Source organism: Pelodiscus sinensis, chromosome 8 (assembly GCF_049634645.1).
Source record: "Pelodiscus sinensis isolate JC-2024 chromosome 8, ASM4963464v1, whole genome shotgun sequence".
NCBI lineage: Eukaryota > Metazoa > Chordata > Testudines > Trionychidae > Pelodiscus > Pelodiscus sinensis.
Window position 1 is genome coordinate 56,338,875 of NC_134718.1, and position 26,509 is coordinate 56,365,383.

Below are 26,509 nucleotides of genomic sequence, written 5' to 3' on the forward strand. Positions count from 1 at the left end.
CTTGGTTTAGGAACCTCTGCTGAAGAAGCGTTTCAGACACCGCCTGCATTACAAATTTAACTTTAAAATGTGGAAAAAATATATTTGGAAGTCTGTCCTTCTAGGATAGCTAGAACACTATCACTAAAGACCATGCTAAGAAACCAGAATGCAAATGCTAGATGTTGTTTCCTTCAGATGTTTAGTTTAGATTTTGGTGACAGTATATAGAAATGAAGAATACATTGAAATGTAAAAAAGTGTTTTGGCTCAATGACAGAGGAAATGAGTGTATCAAGAAATAAATTCAGGAAGAAACTGGGTACATTTCAAAAGTAAAACATCCAACAAGACACAAATGAATTACACCAGAAAAAAGATACTGTAGAATTATTTTAATAACACTAGGAAAAGACTGAAGTAGTAAAAACTCTGCATGGGTCTGAAAAGATTATTTTGATTTTGCGTTTACAAGCCAACATTTTTCCAAACATGTTTTTATCCCACAATCCCATTACAATGGTATTTTCCAGTTAAAGGAACAACTATCCTACTTATACCTGATCACCACAACACACATTGTGTGCATGAGTTTTAAGTCTCAATTGAAAGAGTGACAGAGAAAAAATGTTGACTGGTTAAGCAGTAACAGTTGTGTTAGCCAGTAAAGAATACATTGCATACATAAAATACAGAAGGGAAAAAAATCATCATCTGGAGTATCTGTGACATTACATTGGTGTTGTTGGCCAATACTATCCCTTTGAGCAAGCAGAACGTTGGTCAAAAGTCTAATGTTTCCTGTACCAGCACAGACATTATGTAAGCAGTCCACTGTTGCTAAAAGAAACCATGAAATCCAGCTCATGTTTCTGATTAAGGGTCAATTTCTTCAGGAACCACTGTTATCATAATATCTTCATTGCCCCTGCGTACAACCATGTTCAGTGTACTGTCCTTTTTAATAATGTCACTCACATCACTGGCTGAGATTATTCCCTGTCCATTGATGCTTATAATCACGTCATTTTCTTTCAGGCCACCACTGAAACACAAAAAAAGGGGACAGGTGATCGCAACTGCTACTTTATCCTCCTTATAATACTATTGAAAAAGAGAACTGAATGCTCACAATTCACCACAAGTGACCTTCAAAGGACTGGATGCTAATCTGAGATGCACAGAATCAACGTGCGCACACAGCACATTTGACAAGTTGTGTGGCAACATGTACTGGATCATTAAGACAAGGGAGCTTTATTACAGCAGGGAAACCTTCAAACCTTTCACTCTCTTATGCAAAGCAAGAGCAATTCCATTTGAGCAATGTTGTATACAGGGGCAGGTACACCGCTACAGACGGCAGGTTCTTCAATCCACATCACATCCCACTCCCCAGTAATGAACCTCTAGCAATTAGCAGGGATGTAATATTGTAGTCAATTAACCAATAAGCAAACGCTTATAGGTTAATGCTATAGACTACATGCACTTCCCTCTCCCCCTCTCCCTGCCAGTACATTTTTTAGCAGGCTGCCTAGCAGCCTGGCTCAGTCCTGGCTTGTGATGGGCCCGGGACCTACCCGTGCTGCAGCTCTGCATTTAAAGTGTATTAGGAGTCGGGGAGGAAGGTGGCCCAACTCAGTCCTGGCTCATGCTGGGTCCGGGACCTTCCACAGTTTCGGCTCTGCTTGTCAAGTGTATTAAGAGCCGGTCAGGCAGGAAGCCCAGCTCAGCTCTGGCTTGCGTCAGGTCTGGGAGTTCAGACCGCCCCCTAGACAGGCACTGCTGCCACCTGCACTGCTGCCTCTCTATCAGAAGCAGCAGCGCAAGGCAACAGGCAGCCGGTCCATGAGGGGAGCTGGTGTTTAAACTGGCTCTTCTCACGGACCAGCTGCCACCTGGCACTTCACACTGCTGCCTAGGATACCGTAGCTGCCAGCCCCGCCCTCCGGGGATTGTAGACTAATCGACTAAATGATAAAATTTCATGATGTTACACGACTATTTAATTAACCGATATTTAATATCCCTAGCAGTTAGTAGAATATATTTAGAATCCCACACTGGTCTCTACATCGCTTAGATGGCTTATTTACATCTCACATGCAGCTCTACTATGATTCAAAACTAAAGCAGAATATCATGTAGATCTATAGCATATTCAGTGGGGTGCAAGTTTTATTCCACCTGTTATTTGTTTTGCAATACCAGCTAGGAGCGTCAATTATGGACCAGAATCCTATAATCTCAGATACTGTACAAGCACAGAACAAATAACTTACAATATAAAGAAGCAACCGGTAGATGTAGATGGATGGGGACTAAATAAGTCAGACTGAAGCATTTTACTTCAGATCCTTCACATCCTGCTCCCAGTCCCTTTCATATTTTATACACAAGAGCTGGCTAAGCCTGCAGTTGGGATTGAGGAACAGGAGTGGGGAAGGGAAATATTGCACATACTGTATTGGCTTGCTCGGTCATGCACAAGGCTCTGGCTGCAAGTCATGGAAATATTAACCCAAGTAACCAGATCAGACATGATTCAAGCTTCTTAGCATAATCTTTACACAACCACACAGTAATCATATGCCTCTTCCAGTCACAGAGAAATGTCTTACCCAAGTGCTTCTCTCAAGCTACATGCCTTAGCTAAGATTTTCCAATGATTATTGAGCAGGGCACCAGAAATCATATCATCTTAAATGGACTTTATTTTCAGAGACCAGATGGTGCAACACTTTTTGAGAATATACTCTTTTATGGTGTGTCTAGTTTGGCAACCAAAATCAAAGTCAATTTGGAATATCTTGTGTAATGGGGCATTCCATATACTTTATGAAAATATGCTTATGAATATGATGTAACTGGAATATGCTTGATCACTGAAATATGAAGTATAAACCTGTGTTACTAATTTAGTCATGCTAAGTGAGGGCCATCAGTAGTTTGCAAGGAACTTAATGGTGCAATACTCAGGACAATGATCTGTGAATGGACTTGTCTTTCCTAGGAGGAGAGATTATGGTGACTCCTACCAAGACATGTGGCTCTCACCAAGACAGAGGCAGCAGTGCAGGGCAGCAGGCAGCCAGACTGCACAGAGAGCTGATTTTTAAACTGGCTCCCCTCGCAGACCAGCTTCCATCTGCCACCTCGAACTGCTGCCTCTGCTATGGTGCAGGGTGGCAAGGGGCTCCCTGGAAGTGGGGATGGACATGCACTAGCTGCTGCCCCTGCCCCGAGGGACTATCAAAAAGTCGTGTAACCAATAAGATTTCATGCAGTTACGTTACTACTCAATTACACTATATCTATCACACACAATACAAAATGTCAGTGAAAAAACCCAGCCCTAATCAAAGTTCAAAGTATGCACAGGTGTCATCAATAAAGATGTCTGTAGTAGGGGAAAAGAAGGGGGCAATATACATCAATAATGACCAACAGGTTAATATCAATGTGATTCTCAACACCTGAGGCATTCACATTCTCAACATGACCTCGCATCCTTAATATATTAGGTATCTTTTACCTTTCTTCTTTCCCTTCTGTCTGCTTGCTAACTGCTGCCACTGCCACACTACAAAACATCTTTTTTTTTTTTGCATGGTCTCAAGATGCAGGCTCACTTTTTCATCCCAAATACAGCCAAGTGCCATCCACTCATGTCAAGAAGGCAAGTGCAAACTCCACAGTACAGTACAATTAACTAAATAATGCCTATACTAGTTTAAGGGAAGGATCAGGTTGCAGGCACATATCAGAGCTCTGAATGAGTATTAACTTTCAAAAATGTTAGTTACCAAAAGCACCAGCAACTAATGTTGGAAACTTAACCGTGACTGATTAAGGTTAAAGCATGCAAAGAGTTTTCATTCTGCTGCATAGAGAGGCCTGCCAGCCTGCCCTTTTGTCTTCTTTGAATACAAATTATTAAACACGTGGCACCATGAATCTGTTCTAATCTCTTTCATGCACACATTTCTTTTACCTGAAATGTGTTCCACAATAACCCTTGCTCTTTTCCTAAAAGATCTCTAATTTTGTGTCTTGAATAAGTTCTCTCCTCTCACCTGAATTATCAAATAGGTTTTTTTTATTTACGTATTTTATATTAACCAAGTAAATCATAAGAATTAAATGTGCATGTAAGGTGCTAGATAGACAGTCCTGATGACCAAATTCCTCTGACCATGAAACACATAATACCAAAGCAGCAGCAACACAAGTTTCTCCAGACTACTTAGCCAATATGGGTCCCCAGTTCTGACCCTGTGATGATCTCTAGAAGAGAAAAGGTGCTTAGCCATCATGCCCACTTACAGCTTAACTTCTTCTCTACTGATATTTGGGACAAGTGTTCTATTGTGAAATCCTTTTCGTGATATGGAGGCTGCCCACAAAGGACTGGACTGAAACCACCAACTTGTTTCGTATAAAAGCTGACAGGCGGCAATTGTTTGGTTGATACTGACACTCTTAAAATGGTCACAGGGAAGAACGGATTTTATTAATTCATTAAGATGATGGTTGCTGCTTAAAAAAAAAAAAATCATTTCACTTACACTTCCGCTGGCGTATCTGAAATTACTTCAATAATGTAGGCCCCAGAAACAACATCTGGAAAGTCTTGATGGTGTTCCTTCAGCTCTTTAGCTTTGCTGAAAAAAAGTGACACCCTTTTAAAATTTTGACACAAGATCATTTAACTTATAATGAAGCTAAACTGCCAGGACTGAAAAACCTCAGTCATTTAAACCTTCGCGAAGGTACATTCTGCCTACTGAGATCACATATGGTACAATTCAGTTCATATTCTTGAAGCCTCAACAGTATTTTAAAACTTTACACTTATTTTATAGCATACAGATTTCTTAATACAGACAACTATCTTCCACTGACAACAGATAGAGTAAAACAGATGTAACAAAAAATCAGGCCATTATTTGTACATATTCAAGTGTAGCTCCTTGTGAGGTATACAGGCAGTCCCGGAGTTACGCGGATCCGACTTACGTTGGATTCGCACTTACGAACGGAGCTTTTCTCACCCGGAGGATGCAGGCGGCGGGACCGCCCAGACGCGCCGAGGTCCCGCCGCCCTTGTCCTCCGGGGCGAGAAAAGCTGCTCCGCGTCTCCCTGGTCTACTGGGGAGGGGACCCGGGTGGAGCTCTGGGGGGGGGCCCCCAGCGGACCAGGGAGACGCGGAGCAAAGCCGCGGAGGACCCGGACAGCAGGACTGCGGCGCGTCTCGGTCCCGCCGCCCGCGTCTGCATGGAGGAGCGGCGCTACTGGACCAACCCAGCAGCAACCCAGCTGCTCTGCCCCAGGCGTCCCCAAGTCAGCTGCCGCTGAAACTGACAGCGGGCTTCCTGGAATCAGCCGCTGATCAGTTTCAGCAGCAGCTGACTTGGGGACACCTGGGGTAGAGCACCTGGGGTGCTGCCGGGTTGGTCCCCGTAGCGCTGAGGTGCGGCGCTGCGGACACCTACCCGGCAGCGCCCCAGCTGCTCTGTCCCAGACGTCCAGATTCAACTGCTGTTGAAACTGATCAGCAGCTGATTCCAGGAAGCCCGGGGCAGAGAAACTCTGCCTCGGGCTTCCTGTAGTCAGCCGCTGGTCAGTTTCAGCAGCGGCTGAATCTGGATGCCAGTTCCGACTTAAGTACAAATTCAACTTAAGTACAAACCTACAGTCCCTATCTTGTACGTAACCTGGGGACTGCCTGTATTACAATAACCCATTTCAAGGTGACAGAAGAAAAATTTATGGGAATGGCCACATTTTATAAGTAAAAAATTATAGGCAGAGAAAAGAATTTATCTTTATTTACCTAGGAGTGAGTGACATCATTCGAATGCCAATATATTTCTTTTTAGTTACTGCTTTTCCTATTAGAAAGAGAAAAGAAAACCTTTACTTATTATTCTTACCGGAAGTGCTGGTGATCTTAAACACAGAGAGAACCAAGTATTTTTATGTTCGTTGCCTACTAAGTGACATGCCTATTTTTTAAATAGTGCAATACAATACCTTTAGCTTGTCTGTCATGAGATTCAGTTAAGAACTTTTTAATTTTATCAGAAGGAATTGCAAATGAGATGCCAGCTGTAACTTTTAAAGTATTAATTCCAATCACTTCACCATCCTGGAGGAATAAGGAAGGTATGTTATTAAGCATAAAAGAACATGACAAAGAAACAATGCAAGGGAAGATTTTCTGCAAAAATTCAGTTAAGAAAATTAATAAGGAATATGCCAAATAATTTGAAGCTAATTTTCAATACTTATTAGCTACTAAACTTGGTTTAAACTCCTTTTTTAATTAGAAAAGTTTATGGGAAACATTCGGATACAAGTTTCATGTTGTACATTTAGTCACTACATTAAAATCCAATAAAATCCAATCCAGTTATATACCAGCATAGCCAAAAAACAGAATCTAGTGATATGCTTAAAATAAACAGCACCTTACTGCATAACTGGTCCTACTATTTTCAATTTGCTTATTTTAGTGGCACCACTTATGGAGTAAGATACTCTATTTGCATGAGTAACTTTATTGGACTCTGTACCCTTGCATGGAAATACTAAAATGTCAACTGCTGGATTTGTACAGTGTGCTAGGCCAAACGTAACTGTAATATTCTCAGTCTTGCTGTATATTTTGCAAGTCAAAATTGTCCTGATGCAGACTAAGTAGCTTTTCCACAGCGAGGACCTCCAAGCCACACTGTCTGGCCAGGCTGGAAAGAGAACAAGAGACACTAAATGTGGTTGAGTTAGGCCACAATTTTATTCCTAAATGTCTGGTAGTATCCGGCAGACAAAACTGTCCTTGGGTTTACTGGAAGTTGTTGGGCTGGGCCAGTTCAGCATCTGACTGGAGAACAGAGCATTAACCCCTTCCTTCCCTGATCCAGAGTGGCAATTTTCTGCTCTGTGATGAAAGTACCATGAAGGGAGTATACAAATGGATAGCTTGGGACTCAACTTCAGTTTGCACAGAGTTTACATACTTTATGACAAGCGCAATTATTTCTCAACCTGAAAATGTATTTTTACTATTACCTTTTGCATGACATGAGCAAATGTACTGGGCATTACGTTCATTTCAAACTATGCAAATGGCACACAGCTGCAATATGGAACTTCAAGTATACCATGTGACTGGCCAATATAAACACAGATGAGCGATTAGTAAGAACCCTGCCATGTCTGAACAGTCAGCAAGTTCTCATCAGAACTGAATCACTTTCTTTGGCAAACTGCCTTCCAAATTTCTTTCAGAATGATGAACTTTGTTATTTATGTGCTATTTCCATTTTGTGTACATATGTATAGATGTTTTATTCTGTTATGTGTTTGTATTCTATGTAAAACAATAAAAATAAGTGTAAAAATATCTTTCAAAAACAGTCAGGTTAAACATTAAAAAGAAACCCTTACCAGGTTTACTAAAGGTCCTCCAGAGTTCCCATACTGAAAAATAAATGTATCGACAGATTACATGTTGGTATCTGTATGAAGTTGCTAAAAGCACAATTGACATATTAAAGAAATGCTGAACTATTTCTATAGTTATTTTCCACTTTCTAAAAAATAGCTGCACAATGGTAACCCCTCAGACTCAGAATACACGTCTCTGCTAACCACACCCTTTGATAGTTCCAACTTTTTCAAAACTGATTTCATTCTTTTGCCAATGAAGTTTAAGCAACACAGAAGATGTTAACAGCTAACACTGTTAACCAACAAATCTAACTCCCAGAGCTATGATAACAAGGGTAAGAAGACATAAAACAACATATTACTTTGCCTCAGACCCATATACACACAAGCTTGGATAATTTTAAAAAGTTCCTGGTGACAGAGAGACAGGTTAGCTCAGATATTCTATGATTAGTTATTTGATATTGTCCCTTTAGGGACTTAAAAAAAAACAAGCATGGCAGTTGGCTAACTTCACACTGGAAAAAAAAATCCCTTTAAAAAAAAATCCAGCAATTCCCCACTCTTCTTTGAAAAACTAGTGGACAAAACTTCTAGCTGAAATTATAGTCAAAAGTCAGAAACGGAATGAAACCAGAACTATTCAGCTTTGTAGAAGTGCCTTACGTTGATAATTGCATCTGTCTGAATGTAATCCATATCAGAGTTCCGAAGCCCCAATTCCTTTCCTCCACGCTGGGTAGTACTAACAATCCCAGTAGTCACTGTATTTTGGAGTGAAAATGGACTTCCAATTGCAACCACAAATTCTCCAGGCCTCAAGTCCGCAGATCGACCAAGTAGCAGGACTGGCAGTTTACCCTGTGTATAAATGATGGTCAGAATTACCACAAGACAATCCTTAACAAATAAAATCAATACACAGATGCTATGCTATCGCCAGGGATTTTGCATCATTATGTGAACAATATGGCCATAAACTTTAAATTCTAAGGGATATCTTCTTAGGTAACATTTATTTTTTCCCCCTCATATTGTATAGCCATTAAGTGAGAAGCAATTAAAAAATAAGTGAGTATTCGTGCATTGCCCTGCAAGACAAATATTTGGACTTGGGTTTGACAGCTTCTTGAAATCAATTAGCAAAACAACTATAGATGTAGTAATAAAACAAAAGCATTGATTAGTAATTCTAAAAAGTGAAACACAAAGTATATAAACATATATGCAAGAAATCTGGAACATATTTAACCTTATTCCCTCTCTGAGGGTATGTCTACACTACAAAGTTAGTTCGAACTAACGGATATTAGTTTGAACTAACTTTCATAGGCGCTACACTAGCGCTCCGTTAGTTTGAATTTAATTCGAACTAACGGAGCGCTTAGTTCGAACTAGGTAATCCTCATTCCACGAGGATTGAGCCTAGTTCGAACTAGCTAGTTCAAATTCAGGGCTGTGTAGACCCTTAATTCGAACTAGTGGGAGGCTAGCCCTCCCCAGCTTTCCCAGGGAAACTCTACTGCCCCCCTCCCGGCCCCGGACCTCTTAAAGGGGCACGGGCTGGCTACGGTGCCCGTGCCAGGTGCAAGCCTGCCAGCACCCAGCCAGCAGACCCTGCACCTGGCATGGATCGAGCCACCCACCCGATGCCCCCTAGCCCTCCCCCTCTTCCCGGGACCAGGCTGGCGGCTCCCGGGAGCTTGCCCGGGACCGCAAGAGGCAGGCACCCGCCTGGGCTAGTGCGGACATCGTGGACCTCGTCCACGATCTCCGCACTAGGCACAGGAAAGTGGCCGGCTTGGGCAGGATAGCTGCCAACCTGGCCACCCAGGAGCAGGTGTGCAAGAGAATCAAGGGGGTCCACTGAGACCCCCGACCCTGAGCCCTGAGCTTACAATGGCCGTCCTGGGTCAGACCAAAGGTCCATCTAGCCCAGTAGCCTGTCTGCCGACAGCAGCCAACCCTAGGGACCCTGGAAGGGATGGATCGAAGACAGTGACCAAGCCATTTGTCTCGTGCCATCCCTCTCCAGCCTTCCACAAACTTTGGGCAGGGACACCACTCCTACCCCCTGGCTAATACTACTCCATGGACCCAACCTCCATGACTTTATCTCACTTCTCTTTAAACTCTGTTCTAGTTGTAGCCTTCACAGCCTCCTGCAGCAAGGAGTTCCACAGGTTGACTCTTTGCTTTGTGAAGAACAACTTTCTGTTACTAGTTTAAAGCCTGCTACCCATTCCTTTCCTTTGGTGTCCTCTAGTCCTTCTTTATGGGAACTAATGAAGAACTTTTCTGTATGCACCGTCTCCACCCAACTCCTGCTTTTAGAGACCTCTATCCTGTCCCCCCTCCGTCTCCTCTTTTCTAAGCTGAAAAGTCCCAGTCTCTTTAGCCTCTCTTCATATGGGACCTGTTCCCAACCCCTGATCATTTTAGTTGCCCTCCCCTCTCCCAGCCTCTCTCTTCCCCTCTCCCACCTACTTAGTTCGAACTAGGCTTAGTCCTCGTGGAATGAGGTTTACCTAGTTCGAACTAAGCGCTCCACTAGTTCGAATTAAGTTCCAACTAGCGGAGCGCTAGTGTAGCGCCTATCAAAGTTAATTTGAATTAACGTCTGTTAGTTCAAATTAACTTTGTAGTGTAGATATACCCCTGATGACTTGAAGTGCATCCTAGAATACTCAATGAGCTAATTGAGGAGATATCTGGGCCACTAGGGGGTGGAAGTGGTATATATGGTATATCTTGACTTTAGTAAAGGCCTTTGAAACTGTTTCACATGACCTTCTCAAACAAATTAGGGAAATACCACCTAGATGGACCTATTATAAGGTGGCTGTGTAACTGGTTGGAAAACCATTTCCAGAGAGTAGTTATCAATAGTTCACAGTCATACTGGAAGGGAATATCAAGTGGGGTTCCACATGGATCATTTCTGGGTCTGGTCCTATTCAAGACCTTCATCAATGATTGAGATAATGACAAACAGAGTACACTTATAAAGTTAGCAGACAATACCAAGTTGGGAGGCATTACAAGTGCTTTAGAAGATAGGATTAAAATTCAAAATGATCCAGACAAACTGGGAAAATGATCAGTTGCACCTATAGAAAATGGGAAATGACTATCTAGGATGGAATACTGCAGAAAGGGATTTAGGAGTCATAATAGACCACAAGCTAAATGAGTCAACAGTTGAAAAAAAAATTAACATCATTCTGGGATTTATTAACAGGAGTAATTCTTCTGCTCTACTCTGTGCTGATTAGGCCTCAACTGGAAAATGTGTGTCCTGTTCTGAGCACATTTCAGGAAAGATGGGGACAAACTGTGGGGGGAAAAGTTAAAAAAAAATGGAGAAAGGTGTAGAAAACATGACCTATGAGGGAAAATTGAAAATAATGTGGTTTTCAGTCTGGAAAAGAGAAGACAGAGGACATAAGAGTTTTTGAGTAATTATGGTTGTTACAAAGAGGAGGGAGAAAACTCGTTCTGCTTAACCTTGGAGGATAGGACCAGAAGTAATGTGCTTAAATTGCAGCAAGCGAAGTATAAGGTGGACATCAGTGATTAGCCACTGGACTAAATTGCCTACGGACGTTGTGGAATCCCTATCATGGGAGATTTTTAAGAACAGGTCAAACACCTGGCAGGAATGGTCTCGATAAAGAATAGTCTTGCCACGATCCAGGGGACTGGACTAGATGCTCTCATTTCACTTCTGAAAAGTTGATCTCACTCTTCGTTGCTTTCAGTGAACAAAATCCAGGCCCAACAGAGTCCATAGTAAACTACTAACAATAAATTGGCATGGCTGGTAATACACCTCATCCTGTAGGTGGAGACAATGGCTCTATCCACTCAGCTGATACATATGGAAGTGGGGCTGTGGAGAATGAAGACAGTGAAGGCACGCACAGTGGTTTTCCAATGTATTCAGTAGCGATAAGACTGAGTGCCTGACAGGCTAGCATCTGGGGAAAGACTGAATAAAGCGGAGTCAGTAAATAAATGTGCACAGGTCAAAGGCCTCTGAACTCTACTTTAAAAAACACCGACTTTGTTACAAGAGCATGATGCAGGAGCTATGGCACTCATGGGTAGGATGAGAAAAAGGGAAATCAGACAGTCATACTCCAAGTATAAATAAATTGGAGAAGTCTCACATACCCAGACCTGAAGAGAGGAGTAACCTGCATGCTAGGCATAAATTTAAAATAGGCTTCCTCCTTTCTCAATCCATTTTAAGATTCACTTCCTAGTTCTCAAGCAGCAGGGGTGAAACACACAAGCCTACATTTTCAAAACAGGTCTGTGGTTTTTGATGTTTTATTTTGTGAGGTTCAGTCTGAGACACCTCAACAGACCTGATTTTCAGGGATCAGCACTTTCAAAAACAGTCCCCTTCTAGATATCTTCGCAACGAGTACTCAAAACATGAGACACCCAAAAATCATTAGTTACTTTCTGAAATTTGGTTTCAGACGGTTTCTGGAGTTAGACGCTTCATAAATCTTCATTCATCAATATTTTCATCATAGTTTCATAGTTTGGGACTGAGGGAAAAATTCCCAGTGTAATAAATACCCAGTGTAATAAAAAATTAATAAATATTTGTAAAAGAAACAAAAACAGTTCCATTACTGTATATATTGCAGCAAATATTTGCGATCAGATTTATATATGCTATAATGCAAAAAAGCAGTCACAGCTTTCACAGTTAATGCTTGACTCACTTTATCCTTTTATCTAACTACATTTCAGTTCTACCAACCAAGATTTATTGGGATGAGCATATTGTTTTAATAAAACTGAGCGCCAAATCCATGAAACAGGATAAGATACTTCATGGAAACATCTTCTGCAGTTTCAAGACAGCAAGAAAATATTTAACCAGATGCTGACTAAACAGAATCATCTGGGTATTCAACATAACAGGCAATACCGCAAAGGGGGAACAGCTGCTTTCCAATCACGTTTTGCGGAAACACTTTTAGTAAGTGAAAATATAATATAATTAAACAAGCACTATCTATGGGCCAAATAATGGCCAGGAATACACATAAATAGTCTGATAGTCATTAGGGATGTGAATGGGTAACCAGTTAACTGGTTACCTGGTAAGCATCACCCCCACCGGGTGATGATTACAGGGTAACAGTTAACTGGCTCTTGTAGCAGACCCATGCAGCCCACAGCAAGCAGAGGGCTGCTTTGATCCCCACTGGGCCCATGGTGTCATAGGCTGGAGCCAGAAGCAGCGGTCCCGAACGGGGCTGAGAGTTAGGGATGCAAATGGTTAACCAGTTAATTGGTAAACCTCATCCTTAATAGGTGAGGCTTATCAGTTCTGGTTAACTGGTAGAGGTTAGAGTAGCCCTTGTCTGTGGCGGGCCTGGCTTAGGCAGGGTGCCACAGGCAGGGACTACTATAAGCAGATGGCCAGAGTAGCCCGTCTGTCCCCTTCCCTCCTCCTCCCACACCACAGACAGGGACTGCTCTGACTGGCTGGCCGCAGCAGCCCTTGTCTGCAGTGGAGGGGGCTGCTCCAGCCCATTGGGGCTGGAGTGCCTTCCCCCTCACCCCTGCCACCCCTTTTTAATTGTTTAACCCGTTAACCAATTAAATGGGTTTTTACATCCCTCCTAGGAGGCTGCAAATACAGCCAGGCTGGAGAGGTCCCTCGCGTGGTGGGATTCTGCTTAATTGGTTAAGCTGTTGAACCTAACGGTGACGGGGCGGCCTCGCCCCACCTCCTCCAAGAAAGGGACATCGCGCTCCAGGGTGAGCAGCGCGGCACACCAAGATGCTGCAGCGCATGCTCAGGTGGCTGGGTGGGCAGTTTAAAGGCTGCGCCGGCATGCTCAGGTGGGAGGACGGCAGGCGCAGGAAGTGGGGCCAGCGTCAGCCTGGAAGTGGCGGGCGGCTGGCAGAGCAGGGGTGAAGCAGAGGGCCGGCAGGTCCTGGAGACAGCGGACGGACAGCAGAGGAGGAGGGAGGGAGAGTGCCAGGAAAGCCCAAAGGCAACGGGCAGCTAGCAGAGCCAGAGAGAGGAGGCGGCGGGGAACGCCATAGGAGGAGGACCCCCTGCGGGACAATGAGGGTGAGGAGTAAACCCAGAGCTCCGCAGGGCATTGGGAGCAGAGGGAGAGCGAAGGCCCAGAAAGGGAGGAGGCGAGCAAGCCTCAGAATGGGGGCCAGCTCCCCTTGAACAAAGGGACTCACCCATGAGCAACGGGAAAAGAGTCTCGGGATCCTCAAAGACGGAGGGACTGCCACAAATCAACGGGAGCAGGCGCCGGGTGGCGGAAAGGTGCGGAGGCGACACCAGGAGGTGGAGGAGGAGACACAGCCTCTAGTGGGGTAGGAAGTGGCCCAGAGCGAGCAGTTCCCGGGACGGTCGACAGAGTAAGGCGACTACTCCCACTAGATCAGCAGAGCTGCCAGCCTCTGGTCTGATGGCCCTGGTACGGGACCTGGTAGAGTGCGTGGGCCTGGGTCTCCCTACCCCACCACCACCATGGGGAACGCACCCAGAGGCTGATAGAGAGAGAGCAAAAGAAAGGCCAGAGAGACTAAAGCCAGCCGCCTGGCCTACGGCTATACTGGACTGTGGGGACAGGGGAGGGAAGGCCCAGAGCCCAACAACGTTAGGACTGAGCCCCTCGAGTGAAAGAGTGGAGCCTCACTAGACTACTCTAGCACCCTGTAAGTAGTGACCTACCTAGCAAAAGGCCCTATCGTCCGGGCTAGGTCGTTGCTACCACTAAGAAGGGGCTAGAACAAAACCCGAGGCGTGGTGCTCCCTGCCTCTGCAGGGAGGGTTCACCGCCCCACAAGGAATGGGCACAGGGGGGAGAGAAGGGCTGGTGGAGGGGGGCAGGTCTTAGGAGGGCTGAGGATAGTGAGAAGGGCAGGAGTCTGAGTCAGGACAGCAGAGGAGGGTGAGGGCTTGGGGGCCAGCAGGCACCAGGGGAGCTGATGGAGCAAGGGGAGGAGACATGGCAGCAGAGGGAAAAGGTAGAGGTTTGAGATATTTATTAATAACTTGGGTGCCACAGTGGCACATCCAAACAAGCCACATGAACTCAGTACTGGTGCACAACACAAAATTCATTCTGCTCATGGGAGAAAACTCTTAGAGGGAACACTTCCCCCAGCCTCCCCACACCCAAGTTAATGTCACACACATTGGGTTAATGCAATTGCAGGATAGTTGAATGAGGGGGATTTGGTGGGGGGCAAACTAATCCCTGTTGGTAGAAGGATGGTGAGAAAAGTCCTTAGAGGGGTCACATGACACCTTTTACTTCTGGTCATGTGTCCATCTTGCCCCGAGAGTGTTACCTCCAGAGGCATGGCTAATGGGAGTCAGGGGGTGTAGCTAATGGGAGTCAGGGGTGTGGATAACAGGGGTCAGGAGTGTGGCTAATGGGGGACAAAGAGTATATTTTAAAAAAATTCTTTGATGTGAAAAAGTGGACCATTCTCAACCCATTTCCCAGGCCTATTTTGATTGCCAGCCCGCCCCTGTATATCAGCTGAACTAGCAGCCTCAGAGGGCTACTGTCTCATTGGTGATATGATCAAAGTCCTACTACCTCTTTTCCCTGTCGATAAGTGAATGTGCCCCTGGCTGAACACGTTCCCTTATATGGCTTATGACTTTTATGTAAGTTCAAGATGCTGCTGTTCTGGTAGTGTCCAGCCTCCTCCTCTGCCTCGTTCGTCTTTTGCAAACACATAAACTTGCCCTATGTCTGTATTTCAACCTACTTCAGATTTAACCAGTTAGAGAATGAAGTTTTGGTGGCATGATGCAAGGTACTTTTAGACAAGGGGCTCCTGAAAAATAGTTAAATGAGGGGAGGGGGAAACCCTGACCCCCAAAAACCCAAACAACAACAAAGAAAATAAATTATAGACAACATTTTCTTTTGTAAATGTAAAAATAAGATGTATCTGTTGATACTTCAGAGATTTACAAAATACGCCCCCTGTACATTTTTTTGTAGCCAGAATTAAATTTGGCAGTGGGATGAAAACATATTATGAACAGTCACTGCCTAGTGCAATTATTTTTAATTGTGCTGAGTTTTCAAGTCTGGGCCTATATCAGTTAAACAGTCTAACTTTGTATGGACTGGCTGTGGCTCATCTATGTGATTCAACATGCCTTCTGGAAAGAGTTAGACTAATCTTTCATTTACTTAGAACAAAAAAATAAAACAAAAAAAATGCCTCCCTCTGCACACATTATGAAACAGTTTTGAAAAGCTATACAAAATGTTTCTAGAAAAGACTGCTTTGTATTTTAAAGAGAAAGCATTCTGAGCTAATTGGAACTACAAATTTGATTAATTATTATTTGTCAACATTATTGAAGTGGCATCCACTTACATAAATTATTTTTTTACCCTTAATGAGGCTCTGTGGAGGTAAGGAACCATTAATTCAGTAAGATCAGGACTAACACTGCAAAGGATTCTTGGTAAAATTTTCCAAATGACCTAATTGGTTTAGGAGCCCAAGACTTTCACATCACTACAAATCAATGTTACTCCCCATCTTTAATTTCTCAGTATAGTGGCAGGCACACCTACAGCATTATGCAAATGTGAAATAAGCCATAGCTAATGGTGTCAGTGCATATAAATGTGTATATTATAGTCCACTGATTTTGTAAGCTAGTTATGGTATGTTATCGGTACATTCCTGGGGATTTAATTTCTTTTTTTTTTTTTTTTTTTTTTTGGAAAAAACAGCAGTCACAGTCGCAACTAGCAGTATTTCACATCTTGAAAATAAACACATATTTAACCAAAGAGGTAAAAATTAACAGGGACTCATGAAACAATTAATTCATAAATTAATTCATTTTTTCTTCTTACCTAACACAAGCTGGTTGTAGATCACCTTTCCATAACAAAACAGTCTAACGGAAACAATCACTTCAAATTTAACTACAGATAGGTCATGCTGATTAATTAAAATCCTGGGTTAACTCATCTGCCTTGCAGCATAACATAGTTAAGAAAGCCCATGGCTTAAATCCAAACACTCCAGTACTAATCCCAGCTCTGCAGACTCTCACTGTGTGGCCTTGAGCAAATCTGTGTTAACACAGCAATATAACAATGCAAGTACACAGTCTGCAAACTAACACAGGCCTAACCATTTAAACCCATAATTCACAATTACACACTCTCAAAGGATAAACAACCAGCAACAATCTCTTAGCACTTTTCACCCCAATACTACACGATTTACAGGTTACAAGTTCAACCCTACAAACTTGTGCGATGCACATAACTCCCACTGTGTAGAATGTGAGTTCCACAGTAGATTTACAGGACCGAGTTTATACCCCATTACTTTCACTCACCAACGAATCCTTTCACTCACCACTGAAATGCAATTCTCTCTCTCCCCCCAGAGGAATTCAGCAGCTGTTCAACTATGCACAGTAACACTACACAATGGTAACTTTATGACAGAGATGATAAACTTTGTACCCTGCTGACAGCCAAACCCTCAGCTGGTGTAAATCAGCTAGGGAGCCATGCCAACTTTAGTCAATGGAGTTTCACCAAATTATGCCAGTTAAGAATCCCCTCCCCACTGAATCTAAGAGACAGAGTGTAGTAACCATAGTCAGAATTTGGTTAGTACACAGGGGTTAAAAACATAAGAGATAATAGTCCATTCAGAAACTTAACGGATATTTCTGTTAGAACTTAAACCATAAGTAGGACCCTATGAAATTCATGGTCCATTATGACCAATTTCACAGCCATAGGATTTGAAAATTGGTAATTTTCACACTTTCAGCTGTTTAAACTGAAATTTTACAGTGTTTCAGTGTTTAACCCAAAAGGAGATTGGGGAGTCTCAAACTTGTCATGGGCCGTAGCCACTCTCACTTCTGTGCTGGACTCTGAAGGCATTGACTGTAGAACTTCATGCAACTGCAGGAAGCTCCAAGAGGTAGACAGGGCCGGCTTAGGGAAGTGCGGGGCCGCGCATGTACCGTGTCCTCGGGAGCGGGGCCCTCTTAGGTGCGGGGCTCCCCTCTTAGGCGCGGGGCCTAATTTGGGGGAATCGGCCTAAAGCTGGCCCTGGAGGTAGAAGTGGTTCTCATCTGGTCCCCTCCCAGTACTACAGCAGTTGGCAGGTCCTATCCTTCCCTTGCCCAGTCGGAGGTAGGAAGCCCCCTTTAATGGGGTGCTCCTAGGAACAAGGAGACATCAGATTTCACAGGAAAAGGGCTCATTTCAGGTCCATCACACATATTTCACAGCCGTGAAATTGATAGAGCTATAACGATGAGTCATATGAATGCATCTGTGTGGGGGAAAGCATGTGGCCTTTTATCTCTGTTTTGTTCTATAATCTGCTAAATTCATAGAAGGAATTTGATGAATCTGCACACAGTGGTTTTGAAGTTCCATAAAACAGTGAATATGGGACAAAATTTTGATTTATTCTGATTCATGCTGAGACATTTCATAGTCCCTTCATTTGTTTTTTAAGAGAAACATATGCTTGTATATTTGCGTCTAAAAATTCAGCTATGACTTCAACTTTCACAGAATCTTTAACTGACAGCCTTGGGAACTATCTTTCTATTACAAATATGGAAGGCAATTAAGCTTGCAGAATAAATGACACCAAAACCCATAAAGGCCTTACCATATTATATGAGAAACGTCCTTTACAATCTATGAATTACTTGATACAATGCCAAATAAAACAAAGTACTTCCAATTTGGGATAGTTTCACAACTTTTAGTATTTTTTACGTATTTTAAAAAATCTCCATCAGATAAAATGTGATGAGCTTGCACAAAGGATAAAAGTGGCATTTCACTAGGTCACTGGGATTTATGTCACCTAACAAAATATCAATGCTATCCCTAAAACATATAATCAAATCAATATGAGCATAGCTGCATCTAGTATGTTAATCCTCAATACTAGTTCAACTGCAGGCTCAAAATCCAAAGAAATTATGTTGACGAGACTTGAAATTGGAAAGAAAGTAGAAAAAAAAAGTGGGAAGTAGTAAGGCAAGAAGGAACTTGATAAGTCAGAAATTAAATATGGAAAAAAGAAACACTCCGATTTGGAGAAATGTGTTTCTATTTAAGGAAAGGTGTTACAAGAACTATGAAGCATACAGTCCATTGAAATTTATTATTGGTTTCTCATGCAGATGATTTATTATTGGTATCATGCAGATGATACCAAACTGGGTGGGGTTGCAACTTCTTTGGAGGATAGGGACATAATTCAAAATGACCTTAGCAAGTTAGAGAAATGGTCAGAGGTAAACAGGATGAGGTTTAATAAAGAGAAATGCAAAGTGCTCCACTTAGGAAGGAACAATCAGTTCCATACATACAAGATGGGAAGCGACTGTCTAGGAAGGAGCATGGCGGAAAGGGATCTAGGGGTCATAGTGGACCACAAGTTGAATATGAGTCAACAGTGTGATGCTGTTGCAAAAAAAGCAAATATGATTCTAGGTTGTATCAACAGGTGTGTTGTAAGCAAAACTCGTGAAGTCATTCTGCCGCTCTACTCTGCACTAGTTAGGCCTCAGCCGTCCAGTTCTGGGCACCACATTTCAAGAAAGATGTGGAGAAACTGGAAAGGGTACAGAGAAGAGCGACAAGAATGATTAAAGGTCTAGAGAACATGACCTATGAAGCCAGGCTTCATGAACTGGGCTTGTTTAGTTTGGAAAAAAGAAGATTAAGGGGGGACATGATAGCGGTTTTCAAATATCTAAAAGGGTGTCACAAGGAGGAAGGAGAAAATTTGTTCCTCTTGGTTTCTGAGGACAGGACAAGGAGTAATGGGCTTAAAGTGCAGCAGGGGAGGTTTAGATTGGACATTAGGAAAAAATTCCTAACTGTCAGGGTGGTCAAATATTGGAATAAATTGCCAAGGGAGGTGGTGGAATCTCCCTCTCTGGAGATATTTAAGAACAGGTTAGATAGACATCTGTCAGGGATGGTGTAGACGGAGCTTGGTCCTGCCTTGAGGGCGGGGGGCTGGACTCGATGACCTCTTGAGGTCCCTTCCAGTCCTATTATTCTATGATTCTATGTGAAACAGCCTAATGTACTTTATAGGAGGTTTTTAAACCTGCAATTGGAGCATCTTGTTTTTCTGTTTTAGCAAATAGTGGTTCTTAGAATGAAAATATCCCATGATACACATAGATGATCTATTTTCACAAAAACCTTTCACTTTGAATTCAACATATTAAATATGTGGATATGATCAAAATGTTTTTCTCTTTATTATAGTCCAAGAAATTAAAATATACAAAGAGAGGAATGTATTTATTTTTTATTTCTGACCATGAGAAATCAAAGCAGCTTCAACTCTCATTAAATTGAGCAGGAACTGCATATGTTCAATGTATCTCAGAATCAGGACCTTACTGGCAACAGAACTGTCAAAAAGACATATCCCAAATCCATCTCCTGTGAACATATTTCAGGATTCTCATAAAAATATTGCAGGAAAATGGTCTACCTATGTTGGAATAAGCCTGCTACATGGTAGGTATTACGACAAAAATCTTTAAAAAAAAAAAAAAAAAAATAAAGTATCACCAACACTACTACCTGAAAGCACTTCATGTCCTGCCAATGTTCACCACATCTTTCATTTGTGTCGGTTATTTAAAATTTCCTGGAACTCCATGAGGGTTTCCTAGTGGTAGATTCCCGCAAGGAAGCCTTATTTTTCTTTGAACTACATAACGGAATATTATAAGGATTTATTCCACATGTGTTTTTAAAAGTAACTTCCATCTGAAGCTCAACTAGTTCATTTTCAGAGGCGCTATTAAAATATTTATGCATAAACAGGAAAAAAAATTGCTTTGCTGCTTCCTCCAATTTGTGTACCCAGAGAAGGCCAAATCCCCTCTGACCACAGATATAAATTGTGGCATTCCAGGAAAAGCGAAATTGGATTGAAAGGCCAAGCAAAAAGAGCAATGAGGGCAAAAGTTCTGATTTCCATAGCGAGTGGGTTCTAATGAAGTTCGTGAGAGAAAATATAGGTGAAAGCCCTTTAATGCAATCTATCCATTTCCTGATGATGATGCAACATTGCAGCCTAGTTTAGGGGCCAAAACGTGCCAATGACTGGGGTGGTGCTGAGGAATGAGAGCACTAAAGCCCATGCAGCTGTGTCATGGATGCAATTACAGGACAGGTATGAGTGGCCCAATGTTGTGCTCCTAGGTCGGAGGGAAGTGGGAGTTAGCTCTCAGAGCACACACCCCCAGCCACCCACACTGTCCGCATTTGTAGTAAGTAGGGATATTAGAATATTAGCAGGTTAATTGGGTAAACTTGTAACCACTAAAAATCTCAATGGTTAGAAGGTTACCCGCACCCACAAAGCAGGGCAGCAACTGGATCCCCAGGAACAGGTGTGCACCATGAGTCGGCTTTTAAGCTGGCTCCTGGCACACATCAGCTGCTGCACTGTGCTGCTGCCTCTGTATGGGTATGTCTACACTACCCTCCTAATTCGAAATAGGAGGGTAATGTAGGCATACCGCAATTGCAAATGAAGCCCGGGATTTGAATTTCCCGGGCTTCATTTGCATAAAGCCGGCCGGCGCCATTTTTAAATGCCGGCAGTTCGAACCCCGTGCCGCGCGGCTACACGCGGCACGGAGTAGCTAGTTCGGATTAGGCTTCCTAATCCGAACTAGCTGTACTCCTCATTCCACGAGGAGTACAGCTACTTCGGATTAGAAGCCTAATCCGAACTAGCTACTCCGTGCCGCGTGTAGCCGCGCGGCACGGGGTTCGAACTGCCGGCATTTAAAAATGGCGCCGGCCGGCTTTATGCAAATGATGCCCGGGAAATTCAAATCCCGGGCTTCATTTGCAATTGCGGTATGCCTACATTACCCTCCTATTTCGAATTAGGAGGGTAGTGTGGACATACCCTATGAGAGGCAGCAGCACGGGAATGGTAACTGGCTCTCCTGGATCAGGGTGGGAGCCTGCATGTAACCATGAATGTTAACCGATAAATTCAGACTTATCAGTTAACTGTTTACACCAGTGTTTCCTGAATGGTGTTTCATAAAACCCCGGGGTTCCATGAAGTGAAAATAAGGGTTCCACAAGAAAATTACATTACAATAACATTTTATGATTTAAAACAAAAATTAATATTATGTGTTTTTTGTTTTTAAATATGTGCAATTAAACTAAATGTTGATCTCATGACCTTGTTTAGCATTTACTTATTATTATTCTTACTTATTTGTGGTCTACTTTTTCAGCCCGTTATTAGGGGTTCTGCAAAATTCTTTCAAGTTTAAAAGGATTCTGTGGCCAAATAAAATTGGGAAACACTATACTTTCACATCCTTAGTAGCAAGTTGGGAAACTTGCAACTGAAAGAACTTTTATGGCAAGGAGTCTGCTGGGGCTCTCCTCCGTTTTGACTCCCGGCAGCAAAAATGCTCTTTGCTTCCACTGGTTTTGGCCTTCACTCACACAGACTGAGCACAGGATTAATCTGACATTCACAAGTGCTTTGCCAAGTTTGGTTTTGCTGGGAAGGCAATCTAACCAACCCTGTCATTAGGAAACACTTCTTGTCCTGCAGCCTTACTTTCCAATGCTTTGCTCATCCCAGTTACTACCCATTTGACCACCCTAAAAGCATCTCCTTTCTTGGCATTTACAGCTTCCAAATATTTGAAGGCGGCTGTATCCAACTTAAGTTTTTATTTAACCGAACCATAAATATTTATCTAAATACTCCACATAATTTGGCTGTCTAACTCATAACTCATTTTGTTGCTGTGGTAAGAATGCCCAAATACAGTCTCACCAGTGCCACAGAAAAGACACTATTGCTTCTCCAGGCTATGCAGGCTCAGAAGTGCAGCGCTGGTTGCTGGGGTGTTTTTTTGTTTTTGTTTTTTGCCTTATCACATCACAAGGTCATATCCAGTAAGATGTTTGTTACCACTTTGACATTTTTCAGCATTACTGCTTTCTTGAGCTCTCTCCTCCATTGAGTATCGCGTGTTTAGAATTATTTTCCAAATATTATATATTGATTGGGGCTTTTCTAGGATTGGCTCTGATTTAATTTCCTATCTTCAATGCTTTAGTAATTTAAATGTACTTGACCATGGAAATGCTTATTAATGCAAGATTCCTTTTTTCTAGACCATAACATAATTAATAGCCAGAAGAAAATCCCCAAAGAGATTTCTGTTTCTCTTTGACTTAAAGTTCTTTTCAGTAGGAAAAATAGGTCAGCCACTGGAAACCAGTTACAGTCTACTAGTGCCTACAGCTTAATATCATATTTAATTTCCTATTCCACTCAAAAAAAACCCAGCCCACATTACTCCAAGCAGTCTGTCTTCAGCCAGAAGTGCATAGCTCAAAGGAAAATAGCATGCATACTGTTGCAATAACTTAACTATTTTTGGAATATCAACTAGTAATCTGGACTCATACTTAGGTATATCTGTTTCTGCCAGCAATGCCTTTTCATGCCTTTCCGATTCTGCCTTAACATGTTAGGGGAGAACAGAATTTATTCTTCATCTGTGATGTCTTCTTCAAATGATCGATCAAAAGGAAGGAATGTTACCTCCTGCTTCAGAAATAAAATTGTTGGATGGAGGTTTTCATGTCACATCAGGATTTTATAGGATCATTATCTCAGAATCTTTAATCAAGAAATCAGTTAAAATCTAAATAGAGTAAGTCAATTTGAGATTTTAAAAATGCTTTTAAGGATTAAAAGGTTATGACATTTAAATGCAAAAAGGATGAACAAACACTAGAGTTGTGTGCATAAATGAAAGTGTTCAGTTAATATTCAGACTGAAGATAAATTTTGAGTTGATTTGTATTTGTGATCTTTTTTATTTTCATATTCCATGAACATTCAAGCTTCTTAGCATGAATACTCCAGAAGAATGAATTTTTAGCTAGATAGCCATCAAATACAAATGGACTAAAAATAGGTCAGAATTGGATTCTCACTTTTACCATGTGTTTGTATAACTCACAGTGCAGACTGTTCCTGCCCTAAAGAGGTTATAAATTAGAATATAAAAAGTAGGTTGCAAATTGCCAATGTTACTACTTATACTATACGGCTGTGTCTACATTGGCCCCTATTCCGGAACAGGGATGCAAATGTAGCACTTTGGAATAGGCAAATCCATGGGGGATTTAAATATCCCCCGCGGCATTTGCATTAACATGGCTGCCGCTTTTTTCCAGCTTGTAGATAAGCCGGAGAAAAGCGCCAGACTGGACGCAATCCTCCAGAAAATAAGCTCTTTTCCGGAGGATCTCTTATTCCACCTTTCAAGAGCTTATTTTCTGGAGGATCGCGTCCAGACTGGCGCTTTTCTCCGGCTTATCTACAAGCCAGAAAAAAGCGGCAGCATGTTAATGCAAATGCCGCGGGGGATATTTAAATCCCCCGCGGATTTGCCTATTCCAAAGTGCTACATTTGCATCCCTATTACAGAATAGGGGCCAATGTAGACACAGCCTACGTTATCTAAATTACCAGACAATACCATGTGCCTTATGGAATTAACCAATTTATCAGGGGATAAATGGTGTCCTTGGCCTCTGTTTGTCAGAAGCTGGAGAGGGATGGCAGGAGACAAATCGCTTGATCATTGTCTTCGGTCCACCCCCTCTGGAGCACTTGGTGCTGGCCACTGTCGGTAGACAGGATACTGGGCTAGATGGATCTTTGGTCTGACCCAGTACAGCTGTTGTTAACCATCACAGAACAACAGGGGGATATTATAATCAAATATAAAGTTCAAAATGCGCAATGTACTAATGGGTTATGTAAGTCACGTGATATTGCTTCTGTTCCCTCATTGGACAGTGTAACATACTATGAATTTGGAATGTAAAATTGCAAGTTACCTCTGCTGGAGAAAGCTGCAGAAAATTAACTGGAACAAACTGGTTGTGCAAACATTTTTTTAAAAATAAAATTGATGAAATAAGTGGCTTGCCATGAATTGTAACTAAGGTGTAACAAAACACATGGATAACCTCTGTCAGGATATCCAAACAAGTTAACTTCCTGCTGTATATAACTAGAATGATTGCTCTTTATGTTTTAGGAGAATACTGTACATGAGGCATTGCTTTTTTCTCTTTCCAAAGGTGAGGCCCAGGCACTTAGCTAACATATAGGCTCATCTGCCATTTCCTTATTTATCTACTCCAAGGGATCATAAACTTATGTTCTTATGTAGCAGCAGTACAGGCAATGAGACCGTCTCTCACTCTCCTTGTTTCCAGCTGCTTCTACGCCTTCCAGGCTCTTCCTTCCCAAGTGAAGTCTAGGGAGCTGTAGAAGCAGCTGGAAATGAGGACAGCCAGCCAGCTCGTTCTCCATGGGCCACTGCCTATCCCACATTGTTCCGCACAGCAAGTCTTTAAAGCATTGTGTGTGGCTCTGCAGAGCTGAGCATTTCTCTTTTCTAAACTACTGTAATCTCATGACCTAGATCTACAAGTGTGAATGAAATCTAGGAGTTAGAGCTATAGGGCATCCTTGGTAGTGACAGTGGAAAGATTGTGATGTAGGAAACCCAGTCTGCCCATCCTCACATCTTCTCTTTGCTCTTCTTCCACACGGTGCTGACTTGATTACCTCAACATCTTCTCCACACCTTTTCCTCACCATCTCTTTCTTCTCTTACTCCTGCCCTGCTACCTTTCTCACCATTTTATAGTATATATCCTGCCTTTCCATTACATTCTCATTCCATTCTCTCTTGCTTCCTTTCCTCTGGATCCCTGTAATCTTCTCCTACTCCCACCCCATTCAAGTTTACAGGGTCTGTTCTCACCCATAGTATCTCCTTACCTCCTTCCCATTGCTATGTCACTATTTTCAAAGAATAGGATTGCATTTGCTTATCTTAGGCCCTTGAATGTACAAATAGGAATTAAGATTTCTCAGAGTAAGTTGGTGGACATGCAAATGAAGGTGAAGCAAAACTGTACCTGCAAGGGAGGAGTGAAATAATGTCTGTATTTGTATTTCACAGTCATTTCCTCCCATAGGAGTCAGAAGGACACAGAAAAGAATGTTTGAGATCCAGTAAAAATTTTGTAGGCATGCTGCTGGTAAGAGCAAAAAGAACCTTTAAATGACACGGCTAACAACGTAAGTTGTAGCATTTCGTAGGATGAATTAGACAGGAGTTCTGAGTTGAATAATGTCTGATTTTGTAATGAACTCTAGACTGAAATCCCCAGACCTTGCAGGGAGATGGATTAGAACTAAAAACATTGGAGGAGCTACACATTTTTTAGTCATGTGTTTCAGATTATACTTACTTGCCTGCTGTATTTATATTAACATTCTTCCTAAATATGGCTTTTCTTCTTACATCCAATATATGACCATTCAAAAGGGGAGCCAAATACATAAAATCAGTATGATAAGCATCTCAAACACTCATCTGAATCCAGCCACATTTAAATTCAGCAAGATATACCATTTTTGCAGATCAGAGGAATATGGTTTATCATCAATGTGATTTACAATTTCCTTTCTTTGCAAGTGCTCAGATAAGAGGGAGGACACCACACATAGTAGATAGAACAATTATGACAGCATTGTGGTTTATAGGGGTTTGATTCAGGGTATAGGACTTGCCTACCTTTGCTTTATTCACAAGTCTACATTGAAGGGGAGAGTGACTGTATTCCTCTTAAACAATGCTTTTGATTTGGGTATTATTTAAGAAACATTTTATAAAACATGGTACCGAGTATAAATATTGTCTCTTAATATTTGTTGTGAGCGTAGAATGTTCCCTATGACACTGTCATTATGTTTTATAAACACTGACAATTTCACAATACAGGCAGTCCCCAGGTTACGTACAAGATAGGGACTGTAGGTTTGTTCTTAAGTTGAATTTGTATGTAAGTTGGAACTGGTACATATTGTAGGGGAAACTCTAGCCAAACATTTCTCTAGACCTCAGTTTTA

At 42.2% G+C, this 26,509-nt stretch overlaps 1 protein-coding gene across 1 annotated transcript in view; it reads right to left on the reverse strand.

Moving 5' to 3' along the window:
- Positions 1 to 359: 359 nt before the first annotated feature.
- The window catches only part of HTRA1 (HtrA serine peptidase 1), a 60,049-nt gene continuing 33,899 nt past the window's right edge, over positions 360 to 26,509 (reverse strand). Inside the window, exons 4-9 of the mRNA XM_075935338.1 lie at positions 8,105 to 8,299; positions 7,436 to 7,468; positions 6,020 to 6,134; positions 5,820 to 5,877; positions 4,551 to 4,646; positions 360 to 1,024 (exon numbers count right to left, since the gene is read on the reverse strand). Coding sequence (XP_075791453.1) covers positions 856 to 1,024; positions 4,551 to 4,646; positions 5,820 to 5,877; positions 6,020 to 6,134; positions 7,436 to 7,468; positions 8,105 to 8,299 — 666 coding nt within the window. The 3' untranslated portion in view covers positions 360 to 855. The remainder of the gene's footprint in view (positions 1,025 to 4,550; positions 4,647 to 5,819; positions 5,878 to 6,019; positions 6,135 to 7,435; positions 7,469 to 8,104; positions 8,300 to 26,509) is intronic.